The 20,510-nt window shown below is 42.4% G+C and overlaps 1 protein-coding gene across 1 annotated transcript in view; it reads right to left on the reverse strand.

Moving 5' to 3' along the window:
- Positions 1-261: 261 nt before the first annotated feature.
- The window catches only part of RORB (RAR related orphan receptor B), a gene marked incomplete at both ends in the record, with an annotated part of 62,760 nt that continues 42,511 nt past the window's right edge, over positions 262-20,510 (reverse strand). The window contains 4 exons of the mRNA XM_079789953.1: positions 262-417; positions 11,332-11,444; positions 14,328-14,438; positions 16,182-16,289. Of these exons, the coding sequence (XP_079646079.1) occupies positions 262-417; positions 11,332-11,444; positions 14,328-14,438; positions 16,182-16,289 (488 nt within the window). The remainder of the gene's footprint in view (positions 418-11,331; positions 11,445-14,327; positions 14,439-16,181; positions 16,290-20,510) is intronic.

The raw sequence follows: 20,510 nt of genomic DNA on the forward strand, positions 1-20,510 counted from the left end.
AAAAAAAAAAAAAAAGAGATAACACCCAGTGTCCTATATTTGTATATTTATGGTCATTTCAAAAACAAACAAACAAATAAAAGAGCCCCACTCAGGTGCATATTTACATTCTTCAATCTGTAGCGGTGAAAAATAATTCTATTAAGTGCAGGACATTCCTAATGTTGCAGTAGTGACATTTTCCTTAAGTCTTCATGAACACATTGCTTTTGTGTTAATGGTGATGCATTCCAGGACTATGAGACAGTTCTGTCGCTGCCTTCATTTGCAGACGGTGGCACAGTCAGGATTAAAGAGCTCCTTGTATAACGGAGGAAAGAGTGTATTCACTATGTCTGGATGCGATTGCTTAAATACCTGCAGCTTCTCCCCGTGCAAGTTGCAAACCGCCGTGATGGTCGGTATCTTGGCTATTAACTGCAGAATGGAGGGGCAGGGAAGGAGACAAAGGGGGAAGCTCATTAGTGCTCTGTCTTCTGAATCAGTGTCCTTCTTGGCCCCAGATGAAGGGAAATGGCTTTGGAAAAAGATGTTCAGAAAGACAGAAGGCTCACTTTCGGCTTTTCCTTTAGAACAAAACAAAACAAACTGCTCCTCCTACCCCCCACCCCACCATCCTCTAAAGGGAAAATACAGAGAAGGAGAGCTGGACCAAGCTTCCTGATTCATTGTTCTTAAATAAAGTATGTATGGGAGGCAGTCTAGTTTAAGCCTTAGGAGTGGGCGCTCTGCAGGCCGGCTGACCGAGTTTGGAATCCTGGTTCCAAAGCAGCTAATTGGCTGTGTGGCTGTGACACTCGCAATGCTTCAGTCTTCTCAGTTGTAAAATGGGCACAGTACCTGCTTCACTGGGTTGTTGTGTGGACTGAATGAGGTAATTATACCAAAGTGTTAGGAACACTGCAGGCAGGAAACACAATTGTTAGCTAATATTATTTTCTATTATTTCCCACAGACGTTTGGGATGTGAGTATTAGGTTTTTAGTTTGGGAAGGTGAAGAAGTTAGGAAGGGGTACCCTAAGCCATATGAGGTGTGGTTCATAATTACCTGGGCTGCTTTGCTGTCAGGCTCACTAGCCTGCCTACATCTCTCAAACCCCTTTCTGCTGTAATGCACAAAATGAAACTATATTTAATCAAGGGGAAATTTGGGAGGTCACTGCCAATTAGCTCCCTCAGGAAGATGTTTTAAAAACCTGGGTGAGAATATCCACTTATAATTGCTAGGTTTTGAATTACATATATAACATAGGGTGTAATTTTGAGTTCAAATAATAAGAAGACCATGCTTTTGTAATAATGTCCACAGTTTGCCAAATGGTACAGAAGTCTTAGGAGATGAGCAATTCTAACTTTTAACATACTTGTAACTTAGGTATACTTAGAATCTATCATTTAATGTCAACATTAGCTTAAACCCAAATCTGATTGTGGTCCAATTACTGTGGGAAGGAGGTATGTTCTCATATAGAGAATAGTTTTACAAAAGATAAGCTTGATCGTTCATATAGCTCACTTGAAAGTGATGATAAAATAAAATTTAATAAAACCTATCTAATCACCAAGTAGGCTCACTGTGCTCCCCACCCTACTTAATCATAAGAAACCATTGCACTCTTTGAAGTACAAGAGGAAATAGATAATTAGGTACTTTGTGGCTTTCCGAAATTTCCACTCTTTCATTAACTTTCCTTTAAACAACTGATGACGATATTGTCATACTATGAACAATTTAAAAATAGCGTTATGGTGAGAGCTGTTGACATATTTATTAAAGGGATCTAGAACACATGAAGAAGTCTGGTGTTCAGACTTCCCCTTTCCGCTGCTGTTTACTGATAGGGCTAGAAATGAAACATGTGGAACCTTTGTCTATCAAATGAATGTTAAATTTTAGACTGAGAGCCAAGACTTTCTGTCCAACACTATGAGTTACTTCAAAACAGACTGGTTCTTGCTAATAATCAACTTGGAAAGACAGATATGAATCAAGTTGCCACACAGACAAAAGCAAGTGAAAACCTGTGGTGAATGCTGTGGAGGAATGATGCTGGAAGTGGTGGCTATTAGGACATTCTGGCTTCCTCTGGCAGGCCAGGATGGCTTTCCGCAGAAAGTGCCATTAAAAAAAAAACACCTTTTTGTTGAATGTGTTACATATGTCCCCTTTTCTCCGCTATTGACCTCGTCTAGCCACCCCCACCCTCCACCACAGGCCCTTCATTATCCTGTTGTCTGTGTCCATGCAAATATGCATACAAATTCTCTCCCCTCTCCCCCTCCCCGCTTTCTGAGGTTCGACAGTCTGTGTTCCATGCTTCTGTGTTTCTGGATCTATTCTGTTCATCAGTTTATTTTGTTCATTAGATTACACATATGAGTGGTATCACGTGATACTTACTTTTCCCTGACTGGCAGAAAGTGTCATGTATACTAGGATCTGAAACAAGGGTGAGATCTAACCAGCTGCTGGGGCCGAGGTTACAGACTGTGCCCCAGGATCGTATGCAAAGGTGCTGTGGTGTTTTGGGGCGCTGGAAGCAACTGAAGGAAGTTCAGTGTCGCCGGAGCAGTGGGTGAGCATGTCCAAGGATAAAGCTGGAGATGGGGTTGGCCAGATGACACAAGGTCTCAGTTACGTTAAGGTCTTTGTAAGGGTTTTGAGCAAAAGAGAAAGATGACCAGAAGCCCATTCTGAAAGGTTTCACTTTGGGTCCAGGATGGAAAACTGCATCTTTTCTATGCTTTCATAGGCAAAGAGCGTGTGAGTGTCCACTTAACTAGAGTTCCTTGGGAAATTATTCAGGCTCTCTTAACCAGCTGGTCCACACAGGAGGAGACTCTAACAGTGTGAGAACAGTTGCAGTTCTCCCAGAAATTGCTACCGAATGCAGAAAGGCTGTGAAAGCTTCCTACAGTCATTGCAGTCGAATGGATGATGTGCAGAGCTCCTGAAACTTCCACAAGCAACTCAGGAATGCTTGTCGATCTTTAGTGTGTGTGAGTCACTGGGGTGCTTCCCGCAAATGCAGGTTCCTGGGATCTACCCCTGGGGATTGTGTTTTTCTGTAAGTCTAGGTGGAGCTCAGACCCCATGTTTGAAATGAACATTCCGTGGGGATACTGATGTAGTGGGTCCACGAGAGAGAGTTTGAGAAACACTTGTTTCAGAGGTTCAAATCGTATACATTTACAACTGTTTTTCACAATTGAAAAGTAAATTCTTGTTATGTTTGAAACAGTCCTGGTAGCTGAGTGTAAAGTTGGCTCCTTTTCAGGAGACAGACAAGCAACTATATTTAGAGAGGAAAGAGTCCGTGTGCTTAGTCCTATTAGTTTGGTGAGGGACAAGTCATGAAATTCCCGAGTCCCCTATGACACAAATACTGCACAAGAAGGAGTAGCCGAATGACTAAAAACAAAAATGACATATGGGTTTGAGGCCTGACTGAATCCTGCATCTGCTATTTCTAGCTATGTGATCTTGGGCAAGTCACTGAACCTCTCAGCTCACTTATCTACCAGGTGGCAATCATGGCAGTCCCTATCTCAGAGCATTGTTGTGAGGATTAAATGAGACAATACATTTAATATATGTATTGTCTGTAGCAGAGCCTAGCATAATATATGTGTGTCAACATATATGTTAGGTGTCATGCTTCCATTCCCATATAATGCTTCCTTCAAGGAGAGAAATATCTAGTCAAGACCACACTTGTTTAGTCAAATGAGACACAAGGCAAGAAACCAGCTTAGCCCTCAACCAAGCACCAAAAATCGAATCTTTGTATATCATGCGTGCATACAAAATCAGCCACTTACTTCTATTGAAATAAAAAAGCAACATATTAGTTTTCATTTTCTTGTAGCAATTAAAATAAGTTGCTCATTTAATAAACTGTGATCCATAAAATCGAATCCTAGGTGCTACGATTCTTCAAGCAGTTTTTTGTTCCTTTAGAGAAGGAGTATGGGGGTGGGAAATCAAATGTATGAGACAAGGACTGAAACCCTTACTCACTTGCACCAGAATTATTTGACCATGTGTTCGGTTTTGGAAAGGGAATATGGACTCTTGCTTCTCTCCTGCCTAAAACTGGATTTAAGAGGCATCTGATTCAGAAACTCATTCTCCCCCCTCCTATGGGACTTGGATTCTTCCCTGTTGCTCATCTGGAGAATGGGCTGAATGGCGAGACTTGCTTTTGGTAAAAGAACACTGGGACCACTCGAACGAGGATCACCGAGAAAGGCAAAGAGCTTCCCCAATCTCTGTGCTCTCGGAAGAGGCTGGTGTAAAGGCGTCCAATCAGCTGTGGAAACAGAAGTGCTGACAGGGGCATCCATCACTCTGGAGCATGGTGGGCCAGGAGGCCACACAGGCAGCAGTAGCGCTTGTCAGCGCCCAGCAAGGCCTGGTGGAGGAAGCAGCTGGCAGTCACTTATTGTTCATCAATATTATGTACTACCGCTGGGGGACCCCCATTTCAAAGGGAGCTCGGAGCAGCCTCAGCAGCAGTTAATGGCTCAACAACTTTTTAAACAGCTGGGGAGGTGATCCCGAAGCACTTGGAGATGAAGGGGGTAGTCAATTTCAAATCATCATGAAATTTCTTCATGCTTAAGTAATCCCCATAGCGGGGATAGACAGAGGGTCTATAAAAAGGCGTTTTCACACTCATCTCTTTCTTATAGAAGCCATTTTTATAAGAAGGAAGCTTTAGCTTATACCTACTGGGTCTGCAAGAAGAAAAGGCAGCTGCTCGAGAAGAGATAATAATCCTATGCCTCTTTCCAGAGGGTAGTCTTATGAGGAAAATGCATAATTTTATGACTGGCACATTTGGTGTTGAAAACATGAAACCTGAAGAGTGTAAAACTAGTGATCTTGTTCATAAGGGCTCCCAGGCCACCAAATGCTCTCCAACCTGACTGACGCAGGAAGCCGACAAGGGTTTGATCAAAGTGTAAGAAGCTCCAGAAGCGCTGATAAAAAAGGGGCACAAGTGAGGCTAAATACATCCATTTCACTTGTTCATTCACCTTTGAGCTTTTATTTAGTAGCTTGGCACTATGATAATAGAAAGACAGACTTCCGTCTCTATATTGATGATGCAGTTTTGTTATTGTTATGCTAGAAATGGACTTAGGAATGAAAAAGTTAGTGAGCCTGTGGTTTTGTACCTCTCCCAGCTTGATCTATCACAGTCCCCCCTGGGAAGGCTGAAGACTTCCAGACCCGAGGAGGAGATGAACCTCAAAGAACAGACTCGTCACCATGTGGTACAGCCATTCTTGTCCAGGTCATTCTCTCCCCATGGCCAACCCAAGATCTCCATTGTGTTTTTGTTAACATGGCATAACTTTAGGCTAATACCTATGGAGGAAGGGATGCTGTGTGGCATCTTCATGGACAGCAAAAGCTTTAACAAGACTGACTAATACTAATAGAAAAAGAAAATAATAGTATTGCTGTTTTCTCTCCTTGAAGGGATAATATTTTGTATAATAATGGAAAAGAGAGAGCTGAATGGGGGGCAGGTAACTTCTGGCCAGCTAGGGATAGGGGAAAAGAGAGGAGTGACAGAGATTCTGAGCTTCAGCAAAATATGACACGCGGCTGCATGCTGAGGATGAAACATTTGCTGCTCCTGAGGATGAAACATTTGCGACTAGAGTCTTGGAGTTAGTTTTTTCATCAAAGTGACACACTACCTGAGTTATGCTCAGTTTTTTGGCAAAGTTTGACACACCAAGCTCAAAAGGTTGCCCATCACTGGAACACCCGAGGGTGGTATGGCCTGTGATTCCTGGAAAGGTTGCATTTCTAGCACATGTCAAAGCACAGGCATTTGCACACTGTTTTGAGAAGCGAGTTGAAGGCATGGCACTCACTGAAGTGTTCCAGATGGGGTAACAAAAATGACTCTTCCTCTGGGCTCTGCATATGGCGAGGTGAGTGGGCTCTGTGGGCCGAGTCACACCAGGAGTTCTCCATGCCTTCCCATTGGATATATGATGTGTTATTATTGAGTTTGCTACTTTTAAACTTCTCAGTCCAGCTCTGGGTGAGACTATACCTTCAGGAGTTTTGCACATATTTGAAGGAATGCTGGGAAAAGACTATATGCTACCTAATAATATTCGATGACTCTAATCACCCAGGAGACACAGCAGGAAGGGCTGCACTGGAGAAGAGCATGGGAGGGCAGAAGAAAGATCTTAAGGAGAAACCTTTGTTTTCCTCTTTTTCAGTAAAAGAATATTATGCCGAAGGGATTAAATGACCATTCCAGTGCAACCTACTCATTTCCCAGACAAGAAAAGTATAGCCCAGAGAACAGATGAGCTGCCTCCCCTAGTCAGATGGGGCTTACAAAATATATATGTATTTTATAAGTACACATGTGTATTTTTTTTCCATGAGCTTTAGTGAAAGTGATCAGTGTCATCTCATTCCTGGCTTCTCAAGTCCAGATCCAGCCAAATCTAACTATTATTCATAGCTCAAAATATACCTCATACTTTCTTACCTCCACATCCTGTCCCCCATCTCTTGGAATGCCATACTCCACCTCTTCACCTCCTCCCCCAACTTCCATCTTTTGAGATAGTTTTCATTCATTGGTGATTAGCTCAAATATACCATCTCCTGGACAAAAAAAATTCTCTGCCAAATAAAATTTATTTTGTCCACAACTATAACAACACTTACAAACTACCTGTTATGAACCATGCAGCTTGCTTATATTTGATCTCATTTAGTCCTTAAAATAACCAAATGAGATTGATACTATTTGTAGTCACATTTTACAAATGAGGAAACCGAGGCACAGGGAGGTTAAGTCACTTGTCCAGGGTCACTCAGCTAGGAAGTGTTTTTGATGGTTTATTATAAATATGCTGTATATTATCACTATGCTGATGAGCAAAGAAAACTAGATTTTTAATAGGGTATTTTTTTAGACAAACAAATAAATGAAAACTGATTAATATATAAAGATTAAAACCACTTAGCTAATGAGCACAGACTTCCTGAATTTTCAAACCTTCTCTTGGTCCAAATTTGGTTAAAAATATGACACTGTTACTTGAATTTAATTTCAGGAGGCGGGCATGTAGAAAGTGTGCTGGAGACTGTTCTTTCAGGACAAAGTCCACTGACTGTGGGTGAGTCCTGCACCTCTTACCTGACATCTGCTACACCTGTTCAGGGTAGAAATTGTCGTTGCACAGTACACAGCAGGCAGATCTGCCCCACCTACTGGGGATTTAACCCGAGCCCTGGACTTGCATACAACGGTTGAGTCTGTGTGCATTTTTCTAGAGATAGGTTTCATAATGTTTGCCAGATTCCCCAAGGAGTCTATAAATAGCATTCATAAGAATGGTCGTCACTGTTTCAAGAGGGACATTTCTGAAAGGATGAGAAGACTCTGTGGTAGGGTAGAATTGTTTTCTCAGATTTAAACAAAACATTTATTCCTTTTGGAGAGTGTGGGTTTGATGAGGGGGTGTCCCTATAATGTTGATGGTGCCATTGTCCTTAAAGCATTCAAGCTCAGGACCTCTAGAGATGTAGCCATCCCTCCCCCAGCATCCGACAGCTGGTGAACCTGTCTTCGATAAATGGAATGACTTATCCAAAGCCACACAGTTCAGAGCTGGGATAAATGAGAGTCTCTTTCATTCTCTTTCATGATCCCTCCACATTTGTTCAAATTACATCCTATTAAAATGATGACAGTTACAAAGAAGGGTCCACACAAAAACCCAACATCCACACAAGACCCATGGAAGCAATGCTTTGTCATCTGGTTCCAGGGAATTTTATACAAGAAACTAGAGGCCTGGTCATGAAATTCATGCACAGGGTGTGTGTGTGTCCCTCAGCCCAGCCTGCACCCTCTCCAATCTGAGACCCTTCGAGGGATGTCTGACTGCCCGTTTAGGCCCGATCCAGGTAGGATCGGGCCTAAACGGGCAGCCGGACATCCCTCGCACAATCCAGGACTGCTGGCTCCCAACTGCTCGCCTGCCTGCCTTCCTGATTGCCCCTAACCACTTCTGCCTGCCAGCCTGATCACCCCCTAACCACTCCCCTGCCAGCCTTATTGATGCCTAACTGCTCCCCTGCCAGCCTGTTTGCCCCTAACTGCCCTCCCCTGCAGGCCTGGTCACCCCTAACTGCCTTCCCCTGCAGGCCTGTTCACACCTAACTGCCCTCCCCTGCAGGCCTGGTTCCCCCCAACTGCCCTCCCCTGCAGGCCTGGTTCCCCCAACTGCTCTCCCCTGCAGGCCTGGGTCCCCCCCCAACTTCCCTTTTCTGTAGGCCCGGTCACCCCAACTTCCCTCCTCTGCCAGCCTGGTCACCCCTAACTGCCCTCCCCTGCAGGCCTGGGTCCCCCCCCCCCAACTTCCCTTCTCTGCAGGCCCAGTCACCCCAACTTCCCTCCTCTGCCAGCCTGGTCACCCCTAACTGCCCTCCCCTGCTGGCCTGATCGCCCACAACTGCCCTCCCTTGCAGGCCTGGTCCCTCCCAACTGCTCTCCCCTGCTGGCCATCTTGTGTCCACATGGGGGCAGCCATCTTGTGTGTTGGAGTGACGGTCAATTTGCACATTACTCTTTTATTAGATAGGGTAGATGCCTGGTGCACGGGTGGGGGCCGGGGGGTTTGCCCTGAAGGGTGTCCCGGATCAGGGTGGGGGTTCCCTTGGGGTGTGGGGCAGCCTGGGCGAGGGGCCTGTGGTGGTTTTTAGGCTGCCCATGCCCCCCGGTGACCCAAGCAGAGGCCCTGAGATCTGGGATTTATTTATCTTCTATAATTGAAACTTTGTAGCCTTGAGTGGAGGCTGGGCCAGCCAGAAAGTTTGGCTTCCTCCATCACCGGGGAAACCCAAGCCTCCTGCTCACTCTGTGGCCGCAGACATTTTTGTTGGGATTTATTTATCTTCTATAATTGAAACTTTGTAGCCTTGAGCAGAGGCCTGGGCTGGCCAGGGTGTGCAGGAAGCTTGGCTTCCTCCATTGCCAGGGAAACCCAAGCCTCCTGCTCGCTCTGTGGCCGCAGCCATCTTGGTTGGGTTAATTTGCATACTCACTCCTGATTGGCTGGTGGGCATGGCTTGTGGGTGTAGCAGAGGTATGGTCAATTTGCATATTACTCTTTATTAGATAGGATTACCCTCTTCTAATACTTTCTCTGGTCCCCAGCTTTGCAACATTGTTACTATAAGAAAACTGAGTGGCTGTTAACTAGACTTATTGTGGTGATCATTTTGCAATGTATTATAAACAAGTGTTAAATCATTATACTACTATTATGCATCCCAAACTATATAGTATCATATGCCAATTATATCTAAAAATCTTTAAAAAGAATTGACTTGTGTACTTTTCTAACCAAAGATGGAAAAAGGAGAAACTGACCTACTATCTGTGTTCTAATTTTTTTCTTGCCACTAAATACCTTTCATTCTTCATTTTCCCTGTCTCCTTTCTATCTCAGTACCTCAGATCACCAGCACCAGGACACCAGAAGGTAAAAGATGGTGTAAGTATGAGAGTTTTACTCTCCTAGGATAGTAATAATCACAGTGTCACAGTGTGTTAGAATCCATGTTGTGCAAATATCTCATTTGAACCTAAAGCACATCTATACAGGAGCCAGGAATTATAATTTTCATTTTACACATGATGAAACTAGAGTTTTCTGAAAAGCAGACAATCCCCCTGAGCAGAATAGCAACAACTTTTTTCTAACTCTGGATTTTATCAACCTTTATTTTAGTTTGGTAAATATGGGGACCACAGTCTTTGGGAGATCCCAAATGCAGGACCCCCAATTAATTAACTAGATATATTTATGCATTTTGCTAGTTATATATGCAATTATAAGCGACAGATGTATATATTCACATTACCATCTTTTCTTTCAGGTTATCTGAAAGCATGTAGTTTTGCTCTTAACTGGGAGAAAACAGGAGCAGAGAGAAGGTGCTTTGTCTTTTCCCACTAAGTGCAAAGTTATACCAAAGAGAACTAGCCCTCCACATTGTGAAAATGTTCTTCCTAAATTGTGTTAATTTTAACACAATGTTACCATAATGAAGCAGCATATTTAACTCATTTTTTTTATAACAATGCTCTTTATGTGCAAAGTAAATTCTGATAGTATCCCTGATAGAGTCTTTCCCCCTTTTTAAAATAAAGAATTTCAAGAGGAGAATGACAGCGTTTTAATAAAAAACAACAACAACACAAAGAGCGGGATTTCTAACATCTTTACCATGAATAAGCGCCATTTCTTAGTTGCTTACCCTGTAAAAAAATTCCAATTTTTTAAAAACACATCATCTATACTCCATATTGTGTGTTCACCACCCCAAGTCAAGTCTCTGACTATCACCATTCATCGCTCCTCCACCTTCCCTCATCCCACAAAAATCCAGTTTTTAAGAGAGCAAAGGTACTTAGAAATCTAAAGTAATTCTGGCCCTCAAAAATATTACAATTTGTAAGAAATTAGAGATACTTTAAAATCTAAAATAGTGCTAAATATCAATTATTAGAAAATTCTTTTTATGATAATTTTACGTTGGTAAACAACTTTTCTTAGTTCTCTTCTTAAACATCACTATTCTTAAACTGAATCAAGAAATTGATAGTGTGTTGCCTGCTTTTGCCCATGAGACACTTGTCATTTTGAAAGACCCCCCAGGGCAAGTCTTGAGTGAAGAGATTAGAGTTGAAGGGAGTTTTACAATGAATCAGTCTAATCTTCTATTCTGGGTAGTACTGTCATTTACAATATATCTGAGAGGAAACCAAGCAGTATCTATTAGAATATGGCCAATGACAGGGAGCTCACTACTTCACACAGTGGTCTACCCTTCCTTTCAGCAACCCTCATCATTTTATATTTATTCCATATTTTGAGTAAAAATCTACCTCCTTTTAACTTTTGCCCGGACCTGACTCCTGTGTGGCACAAAGTCTCCTCTTGTGCCACATATGAGTTCTGAAGACTTGATTTTCTGCTTCAAACTTTTGTTTTTCAGATGACATGCCTCAGTTTCTTTCATTTGTTTTCCTGTACCTGGGTTTCAGGTCCATCAATTTCGCCCTTTCCTAAGGGGTGTCATTCTCCTTTCCATCTATTATAATTTACTTGTCTCCCTTTTAAATGTGCACCTCAAAATTTATGCACCTTTGGTAACTTTCAGAAATCATTGTTGCCAAGAAATATCTCTTGCTTTATACACCCAGCGCCCTTTAGCTCATTTCACTCTCTTTCAGTGACAAGGGGTCTGTGGTCTGAGGACCTACCTTTGCCAAGGTCTCATCATCCAGGTGATTCTTCTGAATCACATGTTGAAGTGCAAAATAAATCTTTTCCTGAAGCTTCTGGACCTTCCTTGGTTCTATCAGCCAGGCTCGGTCTGACAGAGGAAAAGAATGGGTAAGAAGGGGTGGGAATGTAAGCTTTGCTTTATTTCACCTGTGTATACAAGTGCTGAGTTTCAGACGCATTTCAAATTTGTTCTAAATTGCTTCTGAAGTCATGTAATTTTTGATAGTGAACATAAATATCTTATAAGCAATTCCATGATGACAGGAATGCACAATACATTGACATAGGAAATCAGAATGCACTAAGAACCCAATGATTAAATAAACTTCAGTCTTGCCTATGAAGGTACACTTTGACATGTCATTCTAGCTATACCTACCAATAATACCAGCCTCTACACTTTTTATCCATTAAGGCTTATTTATTTCTTTTTTAAATGGAAAAAGTGACAAATATTTACTTCTGGTAGCAAACAAATTCCAAATAGTTTTCCTCCTACCATTTACTCACTGCATTTGATTATTCCCATAGAGTGTAGTACGATGGAATATTAATTCTAAGCCTGTGGGTCTATGATGAGGGAGATGGTTTTACCTCTGATGCCTGCTTGCTGGAAGGAAGTGTTACAGAATGATAACATCACTTATAAAAGGGAAAGGCGGTTTGTATTGTCTCATTTAATCCTCACATAAGCATAAAATCAATTTTAAAAATTTAATCCTGAGTCCTCTTTTTCTAAAATGAAATTCTAAAAGGTGAATAGGAAAAGCCCTCTCTTGCTCCTTTCCTTCCTTTTTACTCTTCTTCCTCCCTCTTTTCATTCCATTCATCCCTCCCTCTCCCCCTCCCTCTCGCCCTCCTTCCTTCCTAGAAGCTCTAGACACTGGTGACAAAATTCAGCCCAGCATCAATGCCTTAGGTTGGAACTTCAATGGAGAGACACCTGGAATCTCCAAATGCTGAAAAATACTCATGGAAAAGAACCTGGGCATGATCCTTCTGAACACAGTTCAAGTCAGGTGAGAAACTCGATTCTGTAATCCTAGACAGGGCAAGAACAAGTCTAGCCAACAGTGAAGCAAACCCTTACGTAAGTGAGCACAAAAGCCTTCAGTTGACAATTGTCAATCAGAATAAATTAAGTCTCTCTCCCTCTCCCCTCTCTAAACTCTCTGGAGCTGAATAGACAGTGGTCATTATGGCAAGAACCTTGTGTGTGGGGGGAGGGGGTCTGGCACGAGATGGAGCCTTCATAGTCTGGAAATCTATCTTCTCTCTTTTTTATTATGGCACTGGGCCAGAGTGGCAAACAAGGTATTTTGAGTAGCTAAAGCCTCTGAGTGTGGGTCTGTTACCAGGGTTGGAAGATTCCCCACTAGGTAGAGTAAGCCAAATATTGTGCTTCCAAGCTCAGCAGAATTTGATGGCCATTCTAGAGAACGGCCCATGGTTCAGTTGCCTCCTAACTCATAAGGTACAGGCTTGCCTTCCTCTGGAAGAGTTATCTTTAAGGATTGATAAATCATGTCTTAAGTATTTGCTGTTAGGAATTTACTCTACTTGCCACAAACATACCAAAAGAGGACAGTGAGTTCTGTAACCCTTCCTTCCAGCAAGCAGGCATCAGAGGTAAAACCACCTCCCTCATCATAGACCCACAGGCTTAGAATTAATACACTCTATGGGAATAATCAAATGCAGTGAGTAAATGGTAGGAGGAAAACTATTTGGCATTTGTTTGCTACCAGAAGTAAATATTTGTCACTTTTTCCATTTAAAAAAGAAATAAATAAGCCTTAATGGATAAAAAGTATAGAGGCTGGTATTATCGGTAGGTATAGCTAGAATGATGTGTCAAAGTGTACCTTCATAGGAAAGACTGATTTTTTTCCTGCCTCTCTGAGAAAATACATTAGGGTATAAGAAAAGAGATCTAGTCTCTAGAAATAAATGGGTTATTGAAGGAATGAGTCTCTTGACAGTAAAAGTTAGCAGGAATGTGTCTTTCTTTCAGTAGAGAACTATCAACAACACTACTATCCAAATCTAACTGTACAGGCAGCTGAATGAGTGACTCTGAATTCTCATTCCCGTTGAAGAAGAAGCCAGGTATGGATTAGGATTCTATCTGGCATATATTTTTAAAAAGAATCTCAATTTCTACAGTTCTATGTGATCTATAAATATTACACTTTACCTTCTTTGAAAAATTTTTTCCATGTTATTGCATTTTAGAGGTATATGAGGTCTTTATTATTATGAAGCCCAATCCTCTTACTTTATAGATGAGGAAACTGAGACTCTGAGAGGGCAAGTGTACAAGGTCACACAGATATTGGTGGCAGAGCCTATACTAGAATGTCTACTGCCACATCAGAGATTCTTCCTTTTCTGGTCTTAATAGGACCCATTTTTACTCTGCTGTCCTCACCTTCTTTTAAATTCTCCAATGTGGCAAAGAAAAAAGAAAAAAAGAAAGAAAAGGAACCATCATTTGCTTGCAATGAGCACACCCGCTTACCATGGGTAGATAAGCCAGAGAAAATGGTATTTTAAGAGGAGAAAGTGTATGCTGTACTTAACGCTGGACCCTTCATTAAATATATTTCTGCTGAGTTTCATCTTACTGGACAATTTTTCAACCATGTCCTTTATTTTAAAAATCAAAATGGAACTTAGTTATAACAAGTCACTATCAGTTTTTATTTGCCTGTTAAAGAATAATTTGGCTCGTTTGAATCTGGAATAACGCTTACCACATGCTCTACTCTTATTTTTGAGACAAAACCGGCCATTTGATTTAACTTCAAACTACTTTCCTTTGGGTTGTCTAAAAATATCACAAGCTTGCTAAAGAAAATATGGTTCTTTTAAAGTTTCTCTTGAGCACCTTGGCTGAGGTAGGTGCCATCCATGTGAAAGATAATAAAACAGGTTAAAAAGAAAAGGTAAAGACCTCAGCCTTCCCTACCTGGAGATATCAGAACAGCAGATGAGAACAAAGCAATCTCCTCCTCAGTCAGCTGCAAGGAGCACAGATTCTTTGCAAAGTCAAATGCTTCATTCACTAGGTCATCAGAACCTATAAAAGAAGGCAAATCAATGAAAATACTTGATTGGAATGGGCAATAGTAAGAAAAGTTATTCAACATTTTACCTAGTAGGCACATAGAAAAAAATATTTCCAAGTTTCTACCCATAAAAAGTGATTTAGTAGTAATTATAGATGAGGAATCCAGGCAACATCTTGGACCAGGTAATGAAAGTTAATATTACCAGTGAGGGGCAGTTGGAAATGGTGTGTGCCCATTGTAATATCCAAGTGCGAATACATGGCCTGAGTCTAATTGTATAAGCTTGAAATTAGTTTCAACTAAAACAATTTAAGTAAGTGATTTTGGGCTCCTTTAGTATAGCTAGAGCATTCATAGAAAATCTAAAACATTATGTATAATGGGCTGAGGGCTATCAGTCATGGTGGCACTTGAACCTGGTAATATACGGTGAGCAGGGGCCTTGAACTGAGATGTTAAAAACCAATAGAACAGAGATGAGGTATCTTTCAATTTGGTAACTTCCCTGGAAATTTGATTGAGGAATAAGCATTTTTAAAAAATCTTCTAATGAATGATTTGCAGGTCAGTTGTTAGCCATTGTGAATTTTGGCAAAATAATGCTTCATCCCTACACTGACCCTGGGTAAATGTTTATTTTATGAAGATGGAAATATCCCCAAGTTGCTTGCCAAGGCTTTTCCTCCTTTCTTGAAAATCTAGCCTTGGAGATGATATGGACGTGTATCAGCTGCAGAAGGAAACACTGCCAGCCCTGATGGTGCTGCTGCCTACCATATCACCTAACAGCACAACAGGTCAAAGGGCAGTGGCCTTCTTGGATGTCCGTGGGCAGGATGTGGAACAAATGGTACTGTCAATCGTTCAAACCTTTCCTGGCATTAGCCCATCTTTGCTAACGTTCTTCTTATCCATACCATGCACTGATGACTGGATGTGAATTATACACAGACTTCCAGAGGCTAACTCTGATCTTGCCCTCTCATGAGCCGGGTCTGGTGGTCATTTTGGGCAGGTTGATACCCACGCTACCTGTGGTCCCAGACTTCATAAATTAACAGGACGAGTGTTACTTCTCGGAGTGAGAAACAAATGAAGGAGCTCCTCTCTTAAGTATCTTAAGTAATGATTATGACTCTACATTAAAATGTAAGAGGTCACCCATGGATCACCAGTGGTCTACATAATATACTTTGTGAAGCAGTAAGCTAGAAGGTAAAAGAAAGGCTGATTCTATAAAGAATGACCTATAATGCAGTCCAGATCTTTTAGAAAGAGTCTTCATTGATTTCTGAATGAGTCCTGGTCAGTCTCAATAGGTCCATGGTTTTCTCCTTCCTTTCATATTTGGATGCATAGTTATAAGATCTCAAGAGTTAAATAAAACATTGGAGGCTCACCTAGTCCAACACTTATCAGAAGTGGGATACTATGGCCAGCCAGTGTGGCTCAGTGGTTGAGCATTGACCTATGAACCTGGAGGTCTCAGTTTGATTCCGGGTCAGGCCATATTCCCTGGTTGTGATCCCTAGTGTGGGGCAGGCAGCCGATCAATGATTGACTCTCATCATTGATGTTTCTATCTCTCTCTCCCTCTCCCTTCTTCTCTGAAATCAGTAAAAATATATTTTAAGAAAAGAAAGTGAGATACTAGTTCACATTAAAGAAGGTATTTGATTTACCAACTGCAAGCTTAGTAGAGAAATGGTTGGTAGCTAATAAAATTGTGTCATCATCAAAGGTAAACTTACCTAAGGCTTTGAACATTTGCATTCCTCCATATTTTCCTTCAAACAGAACAGTGTTGTTTAATGGGTTGAAGGCACGGCACATTCTCACTAAAACCACTTCTAAGCAACCTATGAGAAAAAACAACAACTATGTATAATATATGTAGTCATAAAGAGGTTGTTACTGCATATAGGTCAAGAGACTTTTCAAAAACTTTAAAACACCAAGACATATAGATACATATACAGAAATCCTTCAAGATTCCTTCCCAAGTAAAAAAATACCTATTTTTGAAATATAGCTCTCTTGACACTATGTGAGGAATTAAAGATAAAATACGCTTAAAAGGTGGCTGAAATGGAGGGAAGAAACAACATTTTTTAAAGCTATATTTCTTTCTATTTTTTGACTAATATTGAAGTTGGTTTCAATTCTTGAATTCACAAGTGATGGTAAGTGACCTGGAAAGGAGCTTTGCGGCAGCCAAGCCGAGGCTGTTAACTGTTGTACCAGTTTTGATATTGGGAAGACTAGCTGTCTGCTTCCGTTTTTGCATACTCCATGTATATTTTAGCACATGATGACTTTAAGCAGGGACTCCCTCAGTGTGTTGCTTGGGGCACCATTATATCTGATGTTCTTTGAAATGAGGGTTTCTTTGGTCAAATAAGTTTTGGCAAAACGCTGAATATTTTCTCTCTCCAGAGATAAATGGGTTATAGAAGGAATGAGTCTGAACAATCACAGATCAAAGGTTTGGGAACATCCCAGCATGAAGGACCTTGTTCAACCTTGAGGGACCTCGAAATTTCTCTGACGTCACTGCTAGCCCACTGAGGAGTGGACCCTTGTCTGCAGCCATAGGCAGCGGCGGTTATTTTATTCACTCATATATTTCCATGACCTAAAAAGTCTCTGGCACATAAAAGTTGCTTAATACATATTTATTGAATGAATTAGTTTACTACCTTTAGCGCCCCCCTCAACCCCCCCCCCCAAATTTATTGGCATCCTGAGGAACTATATTGCTGCAGTTTCTCCACATTTGGGAGAAATGGGATTTTGCCCCGTAGACCTTGGAAGGTGACAGCCAGACTCAGAAGCCACAGATTTGCATGAGGGCACCATCTGGGTGATTTGGCCCCTCTCAGTGGTGTACCCAAGGGCACCCATGGTGCCTTTCTTATGCGGCTGCTTTATATCTATGCCTGTGTTCTGTTTCTTTGGTTCTGCTGATTTCTCTTCGCTGTCCCTCATAGGTCACCTGGAATAGGGGCTTGCACATAAGAGGGGTTTTGCAAATGTTAATCGAAGCATTGCTTTTCTAACAAAAACAATAGGTACCACTTATCGAATATCTACAATGTGGAACATGCATTATTTTATTTGTCCCTTACAATACCATGTCAGGTAAGTTTTTTTTAAAAAATTGTTGTTGTTGTTGTTAATCCTCACCCGAGGATATTTTCCCAAGGATCTTTTAGAGAGAGTGGAAGAGAATGGGAAAGACAGACAGAAGCATCGGGAAAGACAGAGAACAACATCGATGTGAGAGAAACACATCCTGCACGTGCCCTGACCAGGGCCTGGGCTGGGGAGGAGCCTGCAACCAAGGTATGGAACCCTTGGTTGTACCTTGACTGGAATGGAACCCAGGACCCTTGGTTCCACAGGCCAAAGCTCTATCCACTGAGCCAAATCAGATAGGGCTCAAGTAAGCTTTATTAGCTCCTTTCTATGGATAAGTTACAGGAGGCTCAAAGAGGTTAAATACTCTGCCTTTTATATTTAAGTCAACATTTTTACAGCAGGCAGAGATGATAAAAATTATATGGTCCAATGGTTCCCAAATGTCAGTCCATGGACCAGTTATATCTGAGACTTTCTAAAAAATACAATGGATTGGATTCCCCTCTAGGAGATTCTGATTTCATGGGCCTCAGATGATGTCCTTGACTCAGAACAGTCAGTAAGCTCCTCTGACACTGTGCATGCAATTCCAGCTTTAGAATCCATTCCTTCTGGTCAGTCTCTTTACTTTACAAACAAGGAAGCTTTCATCTAGAGAGGTTACCTCGAGGTCACATGTCAACTGTGGTGGATTTTATTTTTCAAAGAAAGCCATGAAAATATCTTCCATTCCACATGCTTTTCTAGAACCTTACCACTCCCCCATCAAGAAGTAGAATCTGTGTCTCCTACCCTTGAACCCAGGTGGGCCTTCATGACTGACTCCAGTAATGCCTTCTGAAGCCAAGTCAGAGAAATGCTAGGTACTTCTGTCTTGTTCTCTTGGAATGCTAGCTTTTGGAACCCAGTAACCAGGCTGTGAGAAAGTCCAAGCAGTCTGTGGAAAGGCTCACGTGGATAAGAACTGAGGCGCCCAGCCCAGAGCCTTGGTTGAATTCTGGGCTGTCAACCAGCACAAATTGCCAGCCATGTGAGTTAGCCAATTTGAAAATGGATTCCCTCACTGCCCCCCATCAAGTTGCCTCAGTGAGCAGGACAAGCCATCCCTGCTGAGCCTTGCTCAAATTGTAGCTTTGGGAGAGCCAAATAAATGATTGTTGTCATTTGAACTAGTTTTGGGGTTGTTTTTACACAGCAATAGGGTAATCAAGTTAATGTTCGAGCCAAGGTTTACATCAACCTGTACCATTTGGTAAAGAAGCAACAACTTTGCTGTATATTGGCTTTGTGATATTGAACACTTGAGTCATATTGAGCCTTCACTTCTATAAACCTTCACTTCCTCTTCTATAAAATGGAAATAATACTGACCTCATAAGATTAAATGTCATAGGTAAGCATAAACATATATATGTATGCTATCCTATGTAATAATAGAGGAATATGCAAATTGTCTATTATAGTGTCATGTCACAACCGATCAGTAGGCTGTGTCCCCACCCTCTGCTCAGGCAGCTGCAAGGCCCGGGGTAGGATAGAATACAATAGGAGGGGATAAGAACGGAGAGGGAGAGGAAGGCAGGCCTGCATGCAGACAGGCCGAGAGGAGAAACAGAAATACAGAAAGGGAACAGGAAAAAGACGCAGGAATGGAAAAGGGAAGGAAACGTGGGACTACCACTTGGGAGGGGGTGGTGCACACGGGAGGGGGTGGCGACCGTGGGGGTGGGGTGGAGCAGGTGCACCCAGCGAGGGGTGGGGCGCAGGTGGCGCAGAGTGGGGCACCCTGCCCAGACACGGGAGGAGGGCGGTGGCCCCAGATGCGGGCCGTTGGCGGGGAGGCACCCATGGGTCTGGGACGGAGTGGTGGACGGTCCGAGGCCTTCTGGGTGGGGCCCTTCTGCTTCGCGGCAGCAGCACCCGGGCTACACAGGCCTCGGCCACCCTCGCTAGGCCGGGTGACCCAGGCAGGGAATGGGATCAGGACAGCAGCGGGGAGGCCGGGGAAGGAGGGGGGCAGCAAACACCTGGCTGGGGCTGAGCCCTGGGCTGGGGGTTAACGCCCCCCTGAACAGAAGCTTTAAGAAGGGAGGGAGGTATTGACAGCTATTGTCCCTGGTGTCCTAGAGTTCTTGGAGAGAATCTGCTGGTCTTGATTCACTGACCCGGGCAACAAGTGCCCCCAGTAGTGCCCAGATCAGAAACATAGGGAAAAAAAAAAAAAAGAGGGGAGGGAGGGAAGAACTTTATAAAGGAGTCAGTAGAGAGCAGAGTTAAAGAAGGAAAGAGGATGTGTGAGTGAACTGTAGAAGCTATAATGAAAGTCAAGCATAGTTGTGTACTTGGGACAGATTTTAAAAGTAGGAGTCAGAAAAGAAAAAAGATAAATGATAGTGAATAATTAGGCAGGTAGATATATAGATATTAAAACAGTGGAAGTAAGTAGAGAAGAATGTATGGGAAAGGTAGGATGAGAGAGAAAGAGGGAGGGAAGAAAAGTTTTAAAGGGGAGCGGGTAGAGCTTAAGAGGAGAATGGGAAGAAGGAAGAAATGGGGGAGGGAGCAAAGCAGGTCCGAGGGAGGAAGTGAAGAAAAATATTAAGGTGGGAAGGAAGGAAAAGGGGAGGGAAGGGCAGGGGTAAAAATAAAGGAAAGAAGGAATTGGGGAGGGAGGGAGGGTAGGAGAATGATGGGAAGGATGATGGCACAGAAGTAGGAAATAAGGAGGAAAGAAAAGTTTATAAATGATGAGTCAGTAGGAAAAAGTGTTATATAAAGGAGAGAGAAAAATTGTGTGAGAGGGAGAAGCCATTAAGGAAGTCAAATACAATTGTGTGTGAAGGGAATAAGATTAAAAAAAAAAAAAGTTAATAGGGGCGACCAGGCCGACAGGGGAGGGAAGTTAGGGAGATCAGGCCGGCAGGGCAGGGCAGTTAGGG

This window comes from Cnephaeus nilssonii (assembly GCF_951640355.1).
Source record: "Cnephaeus nilssonii genome assembly, chromosome: 14".
Classification (NCBI taxonomy): Eukaryota; Metazoa; Chordata; class Mammalia; order Chiroptera; family Vespertilionidae; genus Cnephaeus; species Cnephaeus nilssonii.